Consider the following 20,434-nt stretch of genomic DNA (forward strand, 5'->3'; position numbering starts at 1 on the left):
AGCCGCGCCGTGCCGCGGGCGGGGAGCTTTGACCCCTGGGCCGGGCCCTGAGGCACCGGGAGCGGCTGCCGGAGCCGCTCGGGCGGCTGGGGTGGGTGGGGGGCAGAAGGCGGTCACCGGCGGCCGGTCGGGGCGCGGGCACTCCCCGCTTCCTGGTGCCGAGTTCGTGCGAAGGGCGGCCGCCGCCCCGCCGTCCTGTCTTTTTTGTTGTTGTTGTTTATATTTCTGGTGCGGGTTTGAAAGGTCGCGCTGCGTACGTACGCGTCGCGGCTCTTCAGCGAGTTTCCCGGAGTGGCTGCAGGAGGCTCGTCGCGCTGTTCGTCACGGTGCGTGGCGGAGGACAAGACTGTCGAGCCGAGAAGGAGCCCCCCGTGGCTGTGTGTGTGTGTGTGTGTGTGCGTGTGGGACGGGACGCGCCGGCCGCGGGGGACGCGCTGCCCCGGGGCTGTGGTGCGACGGGACGCTCCCACCACGGCTGCTGCACGCCTGGGCGCGCTGCCTGCCTGCAGGCGGCGGGGCGGCCGGAGCGTCGCGTCGCACGCGGTGTCGGAAGGGCGGTGGAAGGACGCTTTGGAAGGGAGCCGTTGCGTTCGGCTGCTCCTGGGAGCGGGCGCTTGGAGCCGTTGATGCTCTGGGCTCCCGTGGTAACTCGGAGCGGAGAAGCGCTTGTGGCTGACTTCGCTCTCACCCGAACGAGCGCCGTTTCTGACTCGAGCCGATGTTACGTGGCCGTTATCGTAATGCGGTGCGCGGCAATAATTTCATTCAAATCAGTAAATTAGGAGTGCCCTTGAGCATTTTCCGGATGAGGCTCGGAGGCAGAGATCCCGGTGACTTTGGTACTGCGCTTCGCCTTCCTGCTTAAAAATGCTCTGAGCCTTTGCTAAAGGGTAGTGCTTTATAAAGTAGTACAGACTCGAAACAACTGCCTTAAAGCACCTGTAATCTTTGCCATGTTTAGTTCCTTTCTTCAGATGTCCTCTTCTAATTTACTCTTCTAACAGAGATGCTTAGTACTGAGTGGAACTTTCCCTAAACCGGTGCTTGCTGCACGAGGCTGAAGGTGCTGTGCGTTGCCACCAGCGGTGGGCTGACAGAACAGGTTAAAAATACGGCTCTTTGTTCCTATTTACATCTCGAGTGTGTGCTGCAAAGCATTGGCTGTTGCAATAATGTTTTGGTTAAACTAGCTTTGTTATTTCCTGGCTGTCTGTTCTAGGAAAGCATTAACCGAGATGTCATTTGGAGACGTCATCCTGTCTGCAGTGTTTTGTAATATGCAGTTTAATTGAGAAAATGAAAGAGGGAAAAAGCAGCCTGTAACTATCCAGAGGTTCTCTGTTCTGTAGACTTCTGTGGCTCAGTAATTTGACCAACATGATCCCCTGAAGTGTTATTGTCAGGATTGACCGTAGTGTTTTCAGGAGATTGCAGCAGAGATTTCAAGGAAGCTTAGCACTGCAAAACATGAAAGACCTGTTAAAATGATTTAATCGGAAATATTGAGGAGAAGAGGAAAACACTGCCTTCTTTCTGTCCTCTGCTCCCTCCCCCCATCCTTTTTTTTTTTTTTTTTTTTTGTCCAAGAAAAAATGTTGATTGACAACAGTCAACACAAAATGAAATTGTCTTGTGAGTAATGAAAATACTTTGAACAGAGTTAAGGGTTTAAAATTGAGAGTGGCTTTGTTTCATTTCATGTAATGGTGTGTATTGTGTGTTTTTTAAAAATTCTAATGTAGTGAACTTCATAATCATAGACATTTAGTTCAGTCAGTGCCTTCGTGATGTTTTGCTGATAAAGTAAATGTGCTGGGAGAGGAAAAAGTGGAAAAAGTCATCTTTGTACAGGGTGAGGTGCTGACAGGCAGAGCAGTGCTTCATTGAGATGCACACTGTAATATTTTCTGCTTCATTCATTGAGAAGTAGCAATTTTTTGTCAAAGTTACTTCACATTTAATTTTCTAAATTTACGTAAGTGCAAATGTGCTTCTTTTTTTGAGGTAGTGTTATGCAGTATATGGGCACTTACACATAAACAAATTTGAGTCAGTTTTAAAACAAATTTGAGTCAGTTTTATTTATATATATATATATTTAATTTCCATGAAAATAAATAAATAAATTTGCTCTTCTTCATTGTTCCCTTTCTCCAAAACCTTTCTATGCCTTCCTTGATGAATATGTGCAAGGTCCAAAGCCAAGTTCAGTTTGGAATTAATTTTATCATGCTTCTCATCACATGTGGCTCTGGAGGGACCAGAACCAAGTTGGAAGGCCCAGAAGTCCTTACCATCAAGGATCCCCTGTGCTGCCCAAAAAGCTTAAGATTCCCTTAGCAGTAGTGAATGTCTTGAAGCTGCAAACACATGGTAAAAAGCAATATTATCATTTTTACTAACTTAGAATAGGACTTACAGTGTAGCTGTTGGTCAGAAAATTCTGAAGCCTTAAGATATTCTGGGTAATTATTCTATGTTTACATAGTTCATGTGAAAACTCACTCACTAAAATCTTCCTACTTTGAGTGCTGTAAATGTGTGCCAACTCTCTCATTAGAACAAACACGTCTGCATTTAGAAAATTGTTATTCTTTTCTTAAGTAAACAGAAGTCTAAAGTTGATTTAATTTTTTTTTCTAATGTATTGGTCGCTTCTCTTTGGTTCTCAGGCATAAAATAACAGATAAGGAAAAGAGAAAATTTCAGGTTAAATAATGAAAAAGAAACTCTGGTCTTGGTCACTTTCAGCTGACACAGGGTTTTTAGAAATGGAGCTTGTAATTTGATGTCCAGTAAGTGAACTGTGAGCCTTTCATGAAGCTCTGCATCAGTAGCGTCATAATTACAGTTGTCATTAATTGTGCCCTTAGGTCAGCCAGACTCAATGTTTGCATCCCATTTTGAGCATAGGAAGAATTCAGTGAAAGGTTTATTTTATTGAAGTGCTGCTGGCAGATTGAGAAGTAAGGTTTGAAGAGATGTTCCAGATGGTTCTGGTCTCAAGGTGAAAGCCTTTGCTGAGGATTTCAATGGAGCTGGCAGACCATGTGTGGGGAGGAAGTTGCTGTTGCTACTGTGTGTGTTTCTTTTTTCCTCTTTCAGCTTCGGTGTTCTGAAAAGCAGCGTCACATTTCTTTTTCTCTTCACTTAAAACACAGAACTAGCTAAGCTAGAATTCAATCCATAGAGCAAACTGCACTGGTATCACAGATCAAAAGCAAAGTAGGTCTGCGTTGTGTGTGTTTGTGTTGTTTTGTTTTGAAAATTGTACTTTTGTGCTTGCATAGTTATGGACGAACTGTAACACACATGAAGTCATCAAAGCGAGTGGTTTTTGTTTTAAGTTGCATTAGTTTAGTCTAAATGTTCTTTGTTACGTTAGAGCGTACTGGAGAAATTAATGCTGAGGGAGTTTTATTATTTCTCTGCAAAACATGAAGGGGAAAATAGAAGCCATAGTAACCATTCTGCAGCTGTAGCTTTAAGCCCTGGGCCGAGGAAGATTGGGACGCCTCAGCGTTAGAGCTCTTGGCATAACCACACTGATGCTGTTCTCGGTTCAACCTCTGTGGTTCAGCTGCCTGTGTCACTTCTTTAACCAACCATTTCTGCCAAGGTGTATTTTCAGAGGCTGTTGATGAGCCAAGGGATACTGAGGATTCGTTGGCTCGCTGCTGTGCTTGCAGTGGTAACTGCCCTTGCTGCTGAGCCCTTCTTTGCAGCTGTGTTCTTTAAATGAAGGCTGTCCTTCAGTAGGACTTCAGAACCTGTGTGCAAGCAGCTGCTGATATGGCAAACCTTATGTGAATTGGACCTCTGGGTTTACTTGTTGTTTAGCTTCTCAGCAGCACTGTTCTTTCTCTCCTCAAAAAGGAAAAGGTTTACTCTTTAGTACTGATGATTCATTTCACTTAAGGCTTCTGAAGTGGGTATGTATGTGCTCTTTGAGTTAGTATTTAACTTTGAACAATTTTATACGAACGAGAGTATTCCTAAAGAACATTCAGTGATTCTTCTTAATCTACAGGAAAAAGTAACAGCATTTTAACACGAATTTTTAGGTTACTTCAAGTGAACTTACCGCCTTGTGGCTAAAATACAGTGCACTTAATGGAGTTGTTTTGCCGTGTTAAACCTCAGTATTTTTACATAGCATTAAGTATATGCAACAAGCACACTCTGATACATTTGAATACCATTTATTACTTTGCTTTAAATTGTTTTGAATGTGTTTTAATAAAAACATTTTGATTTTCTTCTAATGTTGTCCTGGAAAAACTGTTGTTGTGTTGGCTTGCTGCTTTGGCATTTGGTAAAGGATCAAAACAGGCAAAGAACTTGGTTGTAAAGGTACTTACATGACTACATGGACTACATGAGCAGCTGTTACATTATCTGCCAAATAAGTTTCCTTATGCTATAATTTTTCCTTTTAGCGTGATGGTTATGTGAGTTAATAATTCTGACTCTCCATTTCCTGTAGGTAATTCTGCACTAAAAATTTCAGATTCAAAGCATTGCCCTCTTTTGAAATCTTTAATCTTTGCAATCACTTTCATTTCCCAAGTGGTTTGTAGTTTTAATACTGTTGTCCAATGGTGCATCTTAGAAAATATTTTGAAATTTTATGTCAGCATTTTTTTAATTAAAAAAAAACAGCAACAACTCCCCACCCCATCCAACAGGAAATAATGAGCAAAGCCTGTTAATAACAAGAGGAGGCAATTTGTGCTGGTGTGCTAGAAAAACAAACAGACAAGTTGTGTCATCTTGGGTTATATAGTGTCACTGCAGCTTCGGAATTCTATGGATGAGAATCTGCAGGGGAAGGTGGCGTTTAAAGAAAGAAAAGCCTCTGCACGACTCTTTTCTTACTGCTGAATACTTACGCTGAAATCTTTTGTAGTAGATAATAACTCTGTATGTTAGCTTAAGGAAATAGCGAGCACGATTTACCTACTTGTACTGCAGAAGTTGAACGTTGAGATTTATATTGAGAGTAGTTTACTCAAAACAACTCCACAGCACTGAAGTTACAGATGACTAATATTCCTTCTGTTTTAGAACTTTTAAGAGCAAATTTCATGAATGAATTGAATTAAAATCCATTAAAAAAAATCCTTAAAAAACCAGCAACCGTAATTGATGGGGGCTTCTTGTCAACTTCCACAAGCTAGCAATTGCTTTCATGCTTTTAAGCATACTGTTCTGTTTGTGTTTGATGTCTGTATCATAATGTGAGTAAAAGTGTACGTGACGTTCTCGTATGTTTTTGTTTCTGTTTACTTTGTATGTTTCAGAATATTGCAGCTGTTAATCACCTTTTATTTTGAATAACCCCAGGGATTGCTTTCTGTAGCACTTTTTTCATCCGTTTGGAAAAACCTTTATATATGTCTATAGGGAAAACCTTTTTATATGTCTCACATTTATTGTGTTTTTCCCAATTGGGCCTCAGGACAATGTTAATCTAAATGACAAATATTTTGTCCACTCTAAATCATTGTCCAGGGACTTCAGAAACAGAGTAATTTATTAAAGTGAGTGGAGACAAAGTGAGTAATTGAGAGCAATGTAAATAACCATTGGTGAAACCTTTTCTTTGCTGAGATTTTGCTTTCCTAGTATTTGTGAGGGAGGTGTCTCCCTTCTTTTCCCTCCCTTTCCCCGCTCCCTCCTGTTCTTCCCCTGAAACAATTTCTGCAGCAGCTCCATATGTGCGTGGTGTTGGAAGTGCAGGGTGCTGGTAGTCAGCAGCTGTTGGAGCCTAGTTGTGTTGACCTGCTTTAGGCATGTTTGGAAAATGTGTTCCAAATGCCAGCAAATGCTTGGAACCCTGCCTGTACAGTAGTCCCTATTATATTGCTTTTAACAAAAAATGGGTTCATTTTTCTTAAGAAAAACATCTTTTATTAAGCTCTAAAAATTTTAAGTGGTTAGAAGGACTTAAAAGAAATGAAGCTTGTCCATTTAATGTGTATTTAACTGTAGTAGGTTCATGACATAACTTGCATCTTGAAGCTTTAGAAGATCTAAACCTGCTGTTCTATGCAGAAATAGATAAGAGCAATTCTCTAACTTCCTTCCCTTTCCCCCCAGTGCTTTTCTAAGAATATATTTTGCCTCAAAGGCTTTTGCCCTTGAGCAGTGCAAATTGTATTATGGGAAAAAAAGCTGGGTTTCAGGGGAATTGAAGTACTGGATGAAGGTGGGAGGGATGTCCAGAGCAAGGTGAAAAGGCTGAATGTCAGTTGAGGTGTGCTCTAGGATGCTGCTGAAGGCTTCAGTCTGAATGCCTTGGAACAGTGTATTTGTTCTTTCCAAGCAGCCTGTTGCTTTCTGTCTAGCCAAATTCATCTCATTGCACTCTTGTTGTGGTTCCAACCCTACCTGGCAGTTTGCAGCATCTGTATTGTGCACTGTGTTCCCTGCATTTCTGGAAATGCTGGTCTAAAACAGTTTTCTGTGTACAGATTGTTAGAAAAGTGAGCAAGGATGGATAGTTACTCTTAAAAGGGGTAAATAGAGAAGTAAACAATACCAGGTGAAACACTGCAGAGGCTGAACAGCATAGCAGTTACTGTTTCTAACTCAGTGTATCAAGACTGCTGGAGAATTTCCAAGAACTTGATGCTTCTTGTGTATAGTTCTCTCATCAGAGAGTCTGCTGTGTTGCATAGCCCAAATGGGGGGGGGCGCGCCACATAGAATGAGATATATATGCAAAACACATACAAAACAAAAAAGTCTTTGTCTCTCTTTCATCCTTAATCCTGTTTTTAATAAACAAAATAAGTAGGCTTAGGAAGCATAACCACAGCAAATTTTCATTGTGTCTGATTGAAGAAACTTATTTTTAACAGTTAAATTACAATAAAAGCCAAATTAAAGAGAAAAAGACCCTGCTAGAAGAAAATGCAGGAAGAAGTGTGCTTTCAGTATGTCAGTCAGGTCACTTGAAGTGTGATAGTTGTGTTTCTCATGTCTTGAGGTTACCTTTGCTTTTTGAATCCCAACCCTAAAAGGTGAGAAGGGCTGTTCTTCAAAATGAAGACTTTCTTTATACTGTCAGGCTAATTCCAGTTCAAGACTGTAATGATCTTTGAGTAATAAAGATCATCACCAATGGCATACATACCTCCAGTCTGCTTTTTACAGAATGTCTTAATTTCTATCCTGTTACGCTGATCTGTGCTATAGACAAACCTTTTTCCATAAAATATTAATCTATCCTGAGCTCAGTCTTTACAGTGAACTAGCTAAAAATAGTGGACGTGTTTTAGGAAGATGAGTTGATGCTTTATATTTTAAAACACAGCAGCAGGCAGACACCCTAATGCACGTCCTTTGTGTTCATTTTCAGAGGATATAATGGACGTTGTGTCACAGTAGTTTAAGAGGTTGAAGAAATGTAAGAGATGAGTGGCCATTGAGTCTCCATTGTGCATCACTCTCATTTATGATGAGGAAAGTCTTTGTGGAATAGAGAAGTTGGTGAACCTCTCTATCCTTTGTCACTGCAAACTGATAAAACAAAAAAAGAAAACAGAGCAGTAAATCCCCAACATATTCACAGATGAAAAGTAGAGACGTGCTTACCATGTCTCTTTGAAGGTCTGGGAAAGGAAGCACATACGGTGTTTTTCAGCTGGTTCTATGTGAAGAGTTATCTTCATCTGTAAGTTTACCAGTGCACTTCAAAACTTGACTATTCAGAATTAGGGGATTAAAGCTTACATTTATTTTGGGGCTGAGGGGGATGTTGCAACTGCGTAGGTTGCTCTGAAAGTAATGCCTCCTGTTTATTTCCATGGAAACTACAGCAGATGCAAACAATAACATTAGTTGATACAGCAAATTTTCAGCTACAAACCACTATTTTTCATCATAGTTATTACCATTAGCTATTCATTTCTGCAGCAATGAACAAAAGTCTGCATGCTGTGCTCATAAAATCCGTGCCAGCCCAGATGGCCCACTGTCACCAGTGCTGAAACACTCCACCTACCACCCCGCTGTACTCACACGCACTGTTTGATCTCCATATACGTTCAACAAGCATTATTTAGTGTCACTGGGTGCAGTTTTATTCTGCTCATTGGAATTCATTTCCTTTCCTTTCCTTTACTTCATACCCACTGCCGTCTTGTCAAACTGCCCCTCTGTTGCCATCCATTTCGTGATAATTAAATGGAATATTGGTGGGAGGGTTCAACATCTACTGCCATACCATCAACACCCGCCTCTGACATCACAGGGCAAGATAGTGATACAGGGAGCATTACTTTTGGAGCAGACCTCTTATTTAGGGAGTATTAAAAATAATTTATTTCCTGTTTGCAGGAATAAGAAGCCATCCTAATCTCATTGTGTATGCACTATTCGGGCTTTTACCCAAGCCAGTGTTAGGAGAACAAAGCTAGGATGGAGTCTGAAGTCTTGATTTTATTTTTTATTTTTTTATTTTTTAATGGCATGCATCTGCTGAGTGAGAAATATTCTTAAACAAGTGGGTATTAGTGTCTGGATCAGATATTAAAGTTTGATTTCTAGTAGTTGCATTAGGTTATGCTTGTCTGTGCAATTGTGTTCCTGAATAATGGTGTTCCTAAATAAATTATGATTTTTCCAGTTTAAATGTCTGATCCATATGGAGCTTTTATATAAACATTCAGAATACAGTAAATGAATTCTGTGTTCTTCTGTCAGTGGCAGCTTGTACCAGGTATTATTCAGGTATTAGTGAGGAGGAGAGAGGCAAACTATCTGCCATTATGATCTGTTGATTGGTGCAATCCAGTCAGCTTCCATATATGTGTATGAATCCATATGTCTGCCTGTTTTTTTTTTAAATCATTTTTAAAAACTTTTTTCATGAGAGCAACTGACTCATTGTGGAGGAGAGAGGAAGAGTACCTGTGTGCACAGTTAAATTCCCTCAGTAGGTGCAGCGGTTTGGTTTTGAACAAATGGAGCTTTTTAGGGTTTCCCCACTGTGCTACGAGCAAAATGATGTTCCTTCAGCCTTCCCTGAATATTCACACTGAAAACTACTGTGAGTTGAAACATTTAGTTCCTGGGTGCCCTCGTCTGAAAGATTTCAGAGGATCTCCAGGGTAGATAGTGTCCTGGTTCATTGTGGTCTGTAGGCATCTGGAAAGTTATATGGGAACCAGACATATATGGTAAAACGAACTTCCACAAAACAGCTTTAATCCCAGTTGTCTTCAAATGAGAGTTGTATTTCTGAGACCTGGCACTTCTAAGATGCATACAGCAGCAGATACAGCTTGAATAAGAACCGTCTCTGAGCCACAGTGTGGCTCAGGTACCTCTCTTCACAAGGTGAGAGTGAACAAAGCTACTCGTGGTAGGTGCTCATCTTTTATGCGTGCTGGGAAGATGCATAGAAATTCATGCAATATGGGGAGAGGGCAATTAAAAGAGAAACAATGAAATGTTAGGCTCTGTCTTTAATGATAGTCTGATTTTGTGCACATGTTCGTGGGTTTTTTCTGTCATGTTGCTGACATTTCCTGGATTTGCCACAGTCTTCTTAGAAGAAGAGGAAGCTTAGAGATTTGATAGTTAAAAAAATGCCAAGCAGAAATGCTGTTCTGGAGGTATGGGAACAGTTTTGTCCTTTGTTTGTCTTTGAAAGAGACAAAGCACGCAGTAAAACAGAAAGTGTTCTCAGGCATTTAGAGGGCTCATTTTAAATTGCTGGGTTAATTTTTGTCTATGCCCTGAAAAGGCACTCAAGTGTCAATTCATATACACAAAGCTGAATATTTGCACATCTAAGTCATTCTGTATTTATAATAAACCAGCTTAGCATTCACTCCAGAAAGAATGTCTTTAACCTTTCCCCCAAGCACTGCAGCTTAAGTAAGAAGTACCTGTGCTGTTGGTGCTTGAGTGGTTGTTCTTAGTGTCTGGTTACAAATGCTTTAATACAGACCTGCAGTGCAGTATGCAGGTAGCAACCTTGCTTCTGAATGGAACGTTCATCTTTGCTCTGGGGATGTTGTTACTCCTTGGATCTGCCAAAGAAAAACCCAAACCAGAAATAGCAGTTCTGATAAGGTGAATTTGAAGGACTGATGCTAACAGACATTTATTTCTGAGATAACTTTGGTCTCACAGGTCATTAAATTAAAAGTTTTCAGTAGTACTGCCTCTACAGTATTTTTCAACTACAAATCACAGGTTTTCCTGCAGAATTCTGCTGGAGTGAGAGTGATGCAGTCAGAGAAAACAGAGTAGGGCAAAGGTGGTGGAAAATTGCATTAAGTTTATCCTGTTGGGCTTGCAGATAAAGTTGGGAGATGTTCTGTGTGAAAAGTTTGAGAAGTATGCAATTAGCAAACTGGACAGTTGCTATTGATCTTAGTTCCTCAGAATCTTTGTTAGTCTTATCTGGGAATTTTAGGTATTTCTAAACATAACTTTGCTTATATGACTCAGGAAATAGGAAGAAATTAAACACGAGAGATGACAAAACAAGACTTAGGGAAAAGTTTTTATTCTGCTTGTTCAGAAGAAATCTGGCCATTGTAGTTATGGTTGCCTGGTCAGTGTGCAGCTGTGGGTGTAGATGACACTTCCTAAAACATGTTGGCTATTGAGGTTCTCAAATTGTTTACTGTAACATCCATACCTTCAGTTGGGAAGTGTTTGCCAAAAACTGGAGTACAGTCTTTTCAGTGATTTCAGTAACTTGTCAATGAGTGATGAGAGTTGTGATCTTTTTATGCAAATATAACATCAAAGAAAAACATCTTTCAGAATCTGAAGGTTTTGTTACAAATGCCTTGTATTAGCAATTATTAGTGAAAATAGTCCTTACAGAAAGTGCTTGTTATGAAACGTGACTGGCTGGTGTCTAGGTTGCTCAAGTGGTGGGTAATGAGGTACAGTATGAGTATCTGTGGGTGTTTTAGCTACTACTCATTTTTTGGCTGAAATCTTATGACCAATTCTTTGGTATTTGCTCAAATACAGCAAATGGATATTACTTGGTAAATATTTCTTCCTAAAATTGGATTGTAAACAAGCAAGTGCTTTTATTTTCTAGGTTAAAAAATCACTTTATCCATGTGGACATCTTCTTTGCTGGAAGACATGACTGTATTGAATGTCTCCTCTTTCACCATTTAAAATTTTCATCAGTTTTCTCCTGGTGTATTACGGGTGGCTGTGTGCTGTCACTGCAGCTCATTAATGGTCTGAGTCTCTGTCATCCAAATGTTTGGAAACATCCAAATATTCCAGTTATCTATTGGACATTTGCCTAATTTTGGCAGAGTGCATGTAGTGACTCAGTTTTTCTTTACCTGTTTACTGGTTTGCTTTGAGACATGATTCATGTTCGCTCTGGTGGAATATGAGTGCCAGCAACATGTTTGTAACTGTTATTAGTTATTACCCATATTCAGAATGTCTGTGTGTGTGCAGACATGAGTCTCTTGAAATTGTAACTATTGTACTTTTCAGGTGTCTCCTTGGAGAGCCTTTTTTTTTTTTTTTTTTTTTTTTTTTTTTACAATGGAATCGTAGTTCTTTTAATAATGTTTACATGAGAAGAAATAATAGCTATATTTTAAAGCAGGCTTAGAAAGTTCTTAAGAAAATTTCCAAGTTTCACTACTGGCTTACCATTACATGTCCTGGAAAGATAAGGCAGGCGAAAATGTTCCAGTGACCAGCACTGACATCAAGACCTCTACAGAGGGCTATTTTTTTTGTATAGCTATAATTGTCACTGTCAGCACTATGTGTGTCTGGATGCCAAACATTTGTGGACCTCAGGAAAGAAAGGTGCTTCAAAGGAGTCAATATTTGACTCATTTTTGTATTTAAAGAAAAAACATATGAGTGTTTTTTCTTGGAGTTCCTAATCTTTCAGTTAGTAGTACTTCACAAGAAGTTAGGATTCATTCATTAGTGATTTTAAGACTTTTTGTTGTATAAAAATGCAGTGGTTCCTTTGCTATGCTATGATAATGATTTTGCTTACTCAAGCAGAACAGTCAGGCTAAAGAGAGATACAAATTAATTCCTAATTTTAATGAATTTGCAATAAATTTTGACTTCAGGACTTTGACTGCAGTCTTGTGTTGCTTGGGAGCAAGCAATGGAAGATCCTAGCTGTAGCTGGTCCTGTCCTTAGCCTGTTCTGTGCAAATACTGGGGAATTTTGGGAGCATTTTATAAATCACTAATACTATAAGTAAATTAAGATGTGTCAGTGATGGGCTTTTTAGCTCATCTGACTTTGAGTATTCATCTATATTGAAAAGAAAAGTTAGAGTTCTTATTCTTTCTGTGTTTCAGGACTTAAAATGGCAGGAGAGGATCCATATATTATGGGAGTGTCAGATCCCCAAGTAAGTGGGTTTGTGTATTTTCAATATCCCTCTTTTCTATTTTGGGTCTTTCTGTCTTCCTCTTATACTGTCCTGTCGTTACTTAGGTTTAAGAGCATAGAAATATAAAAGCATTCCAGCTACTTTTATTTTTTAAGCCAGCCTTTCCATGACCAATAAAGTACCTTACCATTGGTGGAATGGCTGAAGTCTAAAGGAGGAACAGGCTTGTTTAAAGAAACATCTCATTTTTGTGGCCTGTCTGCCTGTGACATTTGCTCTGAACTTCCTCCTGTGATAGGCATTAGACTTGATCTGAAAATAAGGCCCCTGACACACTGATAAGTTAATTTGTGTCATTTCTGGTGAAATTTGCATTGATATTGATGACTAGAATGTTCTTTAACTCACACAGATCTTGGCTTTTCCACAGCAATTCCACATCTCATTAGATCATTTCATGATTCATTTTAATTGTGAGAATAATTTGAGTGGAAGGTTGGAGTGAAGAACAGACCCTTTCAACTCACCTTCATTTCCAAGAAGAGAGGATTTTCTCTTTTATGCTTCTTCCACTTTAGAAGATTTTACTCGACAGCAATTACAGTGGGTTAAGACATGTCGATATTCAAAACACAAACTGTAATTTAACCTAGGCATTCTATTTTCTTGCTTTAGAATTTGTAGATTTATTTGAATAAGGAATGTAGTCTGGTGGGGTGTAATTGCAGAATTTGAAATGAAAACTTAAGTGGCTCTTCGAGCAAGTCATGTAGGGTCAGATTTTCAGAATTTGGCATCTCATCTCTTTTGAACAAACAACTGACGACCGCTAGTCTGTAGGCAAAATGCAAGCTTAGAAACTGTGCTGAGCTCAGTGCAGTCATGTCACACTGGTGAAACTTTCACTACTATCGACTTTGCTGGCATTGCTGTTGACAGCAAAAATGAACCAAGACATAAAGTGTTAACCTATTGGGATCTGAACGACTGTAGATAACTTCGAAATTTGTTCCTAAAAGTTGCTTTAGGAAACAGTTTGTATGTATAGTAATGAAGAATGTTCTCTCTTTCAATATAGATGTTTGCAATGGACCAGCTCATGGGAATGAATACAATATTTAATAATACAGGCTACATCACTTCAGACTTACCACTACGAACAGGTAGGAACTGTTGCTGTTTGATTGTGTTATTTTCGTGCTGTTTCTCCTGGCTTCTTTTCTTTGTTATTGTTGTTTTGTGTGTGTGTGAAGTTCTTTTCAGAGGCTAGTTTGTTTACATTGTAAGACGTACGTTGATTTGACTTCATATTATATCTTCAAGCATCACTTACCTTTATGAAAGTTTCAAGGGAGACAAAATTAATTTTCATTTGACTTGTACAGAAACTGAAAGTTTGTCAGTTAATTGCTTTAACCAAAAAGCTTTGAGTGACCTGTTTGTATAATTATTGTTCTAAATTTGCATACTCAGTGATGTTTGTATTGCCAGTTTGCAGGGTGCAACATGTACATTTTTTTTCTCCTTCATCTTAAATAGTATTTTATTTGTCGCAATAATTCTTAAGGTGCTTGTTTTTCACTGATAAAATGTAGAGTATATGTAACTTCCTGTATCATTCAAATGTGTTTTTCCTTCTTGGTGACTTTTGTGTTTCCTGTAATGTAGCAGTTTGGTATTAAATGTACCTGACGACTTCCGGAATTTTTACACGTTTGAAATCTCAGTGTTAGATTTTGTAACCAAATAGTGAAAATGAGCAAATAGGGTTCTGCAAAAGTCTAATATGTGTTTCTTGCAGGATAGTTCCAGAACAGGAAGATGAAATGTGTTACTCTTTAGCCAGTAGTAGCTGCTTGATCAATCTTGGTTTAGTTTTGGTATTCAATGTCTTTGTACTTATTAATTATAGTTTTTAATTTAGAAAATTGCATTTCTGCTGCTTAATTTGTTAAAACAGCTGATTTAAAAGGAGGAGGAGAATAAAAATCTGTTTAACCGTATGAGATTTCTCTTGATTTTATATCTTTAATATAGTTGGTAATATCTTTTAACACAGCACTTTGTCTTGTTGATTTGTTCAAGTCTATGTTATAAAGACATAGGTAGTGTCTTTTGCATTGCAGATTGCTTTATTTTGTTGAAAAAGCAAACCCATATTGTATGTTGTGTTTTATATATATTTGAGAAACTTGATAGCAGTGAAGGTGTAAAGGACTGAATGAGATAAGTGATTGGCCTTTTATTTTGTAGTTAAAATTCTATCTTAATGTAATAGTAAATGCAGATTTAAAAAATATACACTTACTCTGTCAGTGCTTTTTATGATTTAAAGCATATCTCAGTTTTCTTGACTGAGCAGATGTGAGCAAGGATCAAGACAAACACACGGTACAGGTAACTTGTTTCAAGGTAAAATGCACTGATGAGCAAAGCTCTTGACAAATATGGAAAAATATCCAACAAATGAATATTGATACCATTTATTTGCAGTGCATTTTCAATAAGGCAGGTGAAATTGTACAGTAAGACTCACTTGTGTAAGATTAATGGGCCATCCCTGCTCTCCTAGAGATTTTATGAGACGGTTGACCTTATTGGTATTTTGATTTCCCCACAATTATATCTTTCTTACATCTACCTTTTGAACTTACTTTATAGTCTTCATGCCAGGCTCATTCCATACAAAATATTCAGACATATAAAACTGATTTTCAGATATCTATTTCCTGTCTAAGCTGGAAAACAGCTGTTTAAAAACCATGTGGGGGAGTCAAGAATTCTCTGGAATCTGTAATCTCAAAAGACTCTTTCAGGGCTAGTTCCAGCTATATCCTTAATTAGCAAAATTACTTAGCTGCTGTTTATTAATTTTTCTTTATTGCACTGATCTTGTCTACTGCTGCAATGTAGCTGGCACATTCTCTGTGTACAAAATGGGATTTAGTCAAGAAGTATGAAATAATCATAGACTCACAGAATGTCTTGTGTTGGAAGGGACCCTAAGGACAATCAAGTTCCACCCCCCTGCCACAGGCAGGGCCACCAACCTCCAGTTCTGGTGCTAGAGCAGGCTGCCCAGGGTCCCATCCACCCTGCTTTTGAAAAGCTCCACGGACGGAGCATCCAGAAGGTCTCTGGGCAGCCCACTCCAGCACATCACTACTCTCTGTGAAGAACTTCCTCCTGACATCCCATCTAAACCTTCCTTCCTTGAGCTTAAAACCATTCCCCCTTATCCTGTCACTGTCTACCTGAGTAAAAAGTTGGTTCCCCTCCTTGTTATAATTCCCTTTTAAGGTTATCACAGACGTGAGTTTCAGACTAGACTATTACTTAAATGCCATCTAATTGTGCATTTGTAAATGAACAATGTCAGACTTATTAAGTTGGCAGGCAGGTGTGATGTATTTATGGATTGCTGTATCATGCCAGTGTAGGTGAATCAACAAATAGCCGGGGAATCTGGGGACTTTCTGATGACAGGTGTTCTGTCATCTATTTACAGTAATAGCAGAAAAACATTTGAGATATGAGGCAAGGATTTTCTCCATGCAATTGTCAGTGTTCAAATCTTTCTACCCACTTTTTTTTTTCCTGTCTCACAGCAGTTTTAAGTAAAAATTGTGGTTAGTGCTTGGTTATTTTGGCTCTAAAGCTGGAGTAGATGGTTATTTGGGTCAAGTTCTACATTTGCATTTAAATCTAGAAGGAGAAGTAGTCTGTGTGTGCCTTCTGTGGAAAAAAATTATATTTACAGCGCCTTTTGTAACAGTGCAAACTGCAGGACTGAGCTGTATGTTTTAAAATACCTTCAGCAGCAAGGGCAGCACGGCATGAAGTCAGCAGGTTCTTTGCTCACTGGGAAGCATCCTGCTTTTGAGAGCCAGGTACTTATCCTTCATGTACTAGGGAGGTGTAGAAGCAGGTATGCAGCAGTGTGATGTCCACTGCTACACTGGGGGACAAAGAAGTGATGCCTTAAATTGGAGAGGAAATAGGAAGAGCTCTGAGGAAAGTCTTTTACAAATTTGGGTGTTTCTTACTGTTTTCTGATTGTACAATGTTATCTGCAACCATAAAATGTAGTGCTGTGTGTACGAGTTAGAGATGTTTTGAATTTTGGAGATATTATTTTGGTTGTAGAGGTTCTCGTCTAACCAGCTGTTGGCATTCAAGTGTTGGGTTTTTTTCTTACTTTTACTTCAGTCAAACTAAACCTGTGAGGTTGAAGCAGGCTCATCAGCAACTGAAGGATGTCATCTGTAGGCTGCTAAAATTGCACCTTTCTGGTTTTCTTTAACTACCACTGTTTCTTGAATCTACTCTGCCAAGCCTTCTATGATGCTTGCTGTTGAGAGGAAAGGCGTTGAGGGACGAAGAAGATGCTGTTTAAAAAAAAAAAAAAAAACAACAAAAAAAAAAACAAACAAAAAAAGTGTTTCATATTTTTTCAGAGAGAAAGATATTCCTAGGAAGAGATTCAGGGCAGATGACAGTCACCAAAAATGAGATGGGTATTCATTTTCCTGTCTCAAATCAGTGGCCCCAGTCCTCACAAGCATGGGCAGACATGCCTATGGCTCTTGGTATTTTTTTCTAGATCTGCTGTGCTTGTCTACTGAAGAGTGCAAAGGAGGAGGAAGGAGGTTAAGCAGAGCTCATGTGCTGCTTGCTTTAAATATCACCCTTTAAACTGTATACAGTGTTCCTATGAGGGTAGATCCCTGACAAGGGGATAACTTGTAAATCACAGAACAGTTTGAAATGGAAGGGTCTTTAAAGACCATTTAGTTCCAACCCCCTTGGTATGGGCAGGAACACCTCCCTCTAGACCAGGTTGCACAAAGCTCCATCCTGCCTGGCCTTGAACGCTTCCAGGGATGGGGGATCCTGATTTTGACTGAGATAATTTTCTATTTTTTTAGTAGCTGGTATAGTAGCTGTGATTTGGATTTAGGTTTAAAATTTGCTGATAGTGCACTGATGTTTTAGTTGTTGCTGAGCAATGCTTACAAGGTAAGGACTCTTTGGTTTCTCACACTGCCCTGCCATTGAGGAGGGTGGAGTTGCTCAGGAAGCTGGAAGGGAACAGAACCAGGTCAGCTGCCCCCCGTTAAATATAAGGCATCATGCTGAAAAATAAAACTGAAGATTTGGGTGGGAAGCCACTGCATGGGGACTGTCTGGGCATGGGTCAGCCAGTGGTGAGTAATTGCATTGTGCTTTACTTGGGATTTTTATTCTTGGTTTGTTTTTTGCCTTCCCCCCACCCCCCTTCTTATTAAACTGACCTTATCTCAACCCATGAGTTTATATTCTTTTTTTTTTGTTTGTTATTTTTTAATGCTCTCTCCCTTTCCACAGAGTGGGAGTCAGCAATCATCTATGTGGTGCTTAGCTGCCTGCTGGGTTAAGTCACAATGGAGGGGGATCCACAGCTTCTCTATGTAGCCTACTGCAGTGCCTCACCACCCTCAGAGTGAAGAATTTCTTCTAATATCTAATCTGAATCTAGTCTTTTTTAGTTTAAATTCCTGATGGAATTTCTCTCTTCATCTTTCCTGTAGTCCTCCTTTAAGTACTAGAAGGCTGCTGGAACGTTTCCCTTGAGCCTTCTCTTCTCCAGGCTGAACAACCTCAGCTCTCTGAGCCTGTTCTTCATAGGAGAGGTTCTCCAGCCCATCTGCTCATCCCTGTCGCCCTCCTCTGGGCTCACTGCAGTCTGAGCATGTAGCAGCAATGTACCCCTTCCAGGGCCAACTCAGGAGTGACTGTATTGGGTTTAATAGCCAAGACCGTGAGGCTGTGAATGGTTTCATCCATATCCACAGAGTTAAACAGCACAGTTACAAGGATGAGGTGCAGTACAGTTGTATTGAGGGAACAGAGAGGAGGTGTGGAGAGGATGTGATCGGAGCAGATTCCCTTGAATGTCTTCAGGTACTAAGGAAGCTGCTAGATAAAGGACACACCAAGTGCCACAGTGCTGCCAGGCCTGCAAAGATATCATACCAACGTTGCATCCCATTGTTCTTTGGCTTGGCTTTGACGAGAAGAATGTAGCTAAGATGGGTGCTGCTTTGCAAAGTGTGTGTGCAGGATGAGGCCTGTCAAGAGGAAGAAGGAAGAAGTGGTGGGAGTATCAAGATGCAGGAGGGCCTCTGACTCAGGCAGGAAGAAGAATGAAGAAATACAACAGTTAAAGGAGATGTGGGGAAGTGCAACTGTGACTCAGGCTGGAAGGGAGGTAGTGGGATGTGAGTTGGCCTGTGGCGAGTGAAGGGAGAAGACAGAAAAGGAAGCACTGAAGTATCAGAAAGTGGGAGTGCACCGAACTGGCTAGGGTAATAATGTGTGATTGAGTTGCAGTCCACAGCCCTCCTGGTTGTGCAGCAGTTCCAGGCAAGTCATGAGGAGTCCTTGACAATACCTGGCAGCTGTGAGAGTTATTCCTATGTGGAGATGAACTCCATTTCTGCATCCTGCTTCAGCCTCTTTAGAGCAAAAGTGGAGGTAAAGCTGTGTGTTTAGTAGCATTCCTTTTTCTGGCTGTGTAACACTTAAAAGGGGGTTGGTTGTTGTAGAAGAACTTGAAGAACACAACTTTAATTGGGCTGCTCCCAGCCTAGAACAAAGGTGCAAATGTTTGTCTCAAATCTTATCATTATTCACTCCATTTGTAAGGTGTACACCTTCAGCTTTCGTTTGTTTAGACTAGACATGCCTATTTAATAGAAATGAACTATTAGAAACTTCTCTGTGCAAAATACTTCACCTTCTTTCATATTTTTTTCTTCCTCAGGAAAGATTTGAGAGGAAGAGAGGAAGGAATGGAGAAGGGACCACATAATAAATGTTAGGCTGTCTAATGTACTTCTGGAAAGTATTCAGAATCTAGGGAGAGTTGGCTGCATGACATGTCTTGCAAAGTGAAATTCTTTTCATAGTCAATATATTACTTTGCTTGAAAGTTACTTTGAATATTGCCTCTTTATTTTTAAATAGAAGTTTTGGTATAATTAAATGCCTTAGTATGCCTTCTCTGTCCACTTGCTCAGATGTGCTTCATATGCTATACCAGCATATTAACTTAGTGATAGGAAAAGAGAAAACGTTTGTTCTTACAACCCAAAAACTAAAATAAGGTCTTGCAAAACATTGTTTTACATAAATTGGTATATATTTGATTCATCTGTTTGCTGTCACTTATTAATGTCAGCAGATATAATTTGCTTTTAGACATTTACTTTGCAACTTTTTGTGTACTTTCCTAGTATTGGTATTTAAGATACTTTGATTTTTCTTAGGTTTGTGTGATTTTTGTAAGTTTTTGTTTTGTTTTGTTCTTTCCCTCCAAGGAGGCACAAATGCTAGTGTCCTACATTTTTCATTTTCCTGCATGCAAGGTGAGACTATGTCAGTAGTACAAAGAATTCCCCTTAAGCTTTCCACTAGGCTCGTGTAACGTAGATCCTCTCGTAGGCGTATGAACTCCCTCACGCTGACCTGTTGAACCTGGACCTGCTGCTTCGTAGTGGACTTCTGTAACCACTCAGCTTTTGTATAAAGGAGTACTTTGTTTTTCTGGCTTAATGGTTGAGAGAGAGCAGTGGGATTTTGTGCTAATTCTAGTCCCAAGTATATGCCTTGAAAGTGAACTCCTAAGGAGAAAACAGTCAAAGAGCTGCTTGGCAGGTCATGACCTGGATAAAGGCTTGGTTGAGAATTGAGTTACACCGTTGTATTTAAATGTGAATTATTTCTGCCAGTGCTCAGAGGATGCAAGGCCTCTGGATTGCTAAAGTATAACATGAAGTATAACATTTCAGATGCCTAAAGAATGAGGGGGGTTGCAGGCCTGTTCACAGATAAAAGTGCCAGTTCAGTGTGAGTGCAGTATTGTACTTAAACCTAACTTTAAACCTAACTTTATTCATCTTGACTCCATGATACAACACATACAAAAAAAAGCACAGAATCACACTAAAATTAAATATTAATCTTTTAAAATTTCTAAAGTCTAAAATATTTTTTCATGCTTTCCAGTGTAAAATGAT

At 39.6% G+C, this 20,434-nt stretch overlaps 1 protein-coding gene across 2 annotated transcripts in view; it reads left to right on the forward strand.

The window, feature by feature from the left end:
- The window catches only part of NFKB1 (nuclear factor kappa B subunit 1), a 58,458-nt gene that overhangs the window by 153 nt on the left and 37,871 nt on the right, over positions 1–20,434 (forward strand). For both annotated transcript variants that reach the window (XM_042870842.1, XM_042870841.1), the window contains exons 2-3: positions 12,340–12,392; positions 13,453–13,537. In XM_042870842.1, coding sequence (XP_042726776.1) covers positions 12,348–12,392; positions 13,453–13,537 — 130 coding nt within the window. In that variant the 5' untranslated portion in view covers positions 12,340–12,347. The remainder of the gene's footprint in view (positions 1–12,339; positions 12,393–13,452; positions 13,538–20,434) is intronic.

The sequence above is a fragment of the Lagopus leucura genome, unplaced genomic scaffold (genome assembly GCF_019238085.1).
Source record: "Lagopus leucura isolate 7727_CA_CO unplaced genomic scaffold, USGS_WTPT01 Super-Scaffold_100004, whole genome shotgun sequence".
Taxonomy (NCBI): Eukaryota; Metazoa; Chordata; class Aves; order Galliformes; family Phasianidae; genus Lagopus; species Lagopus leucura.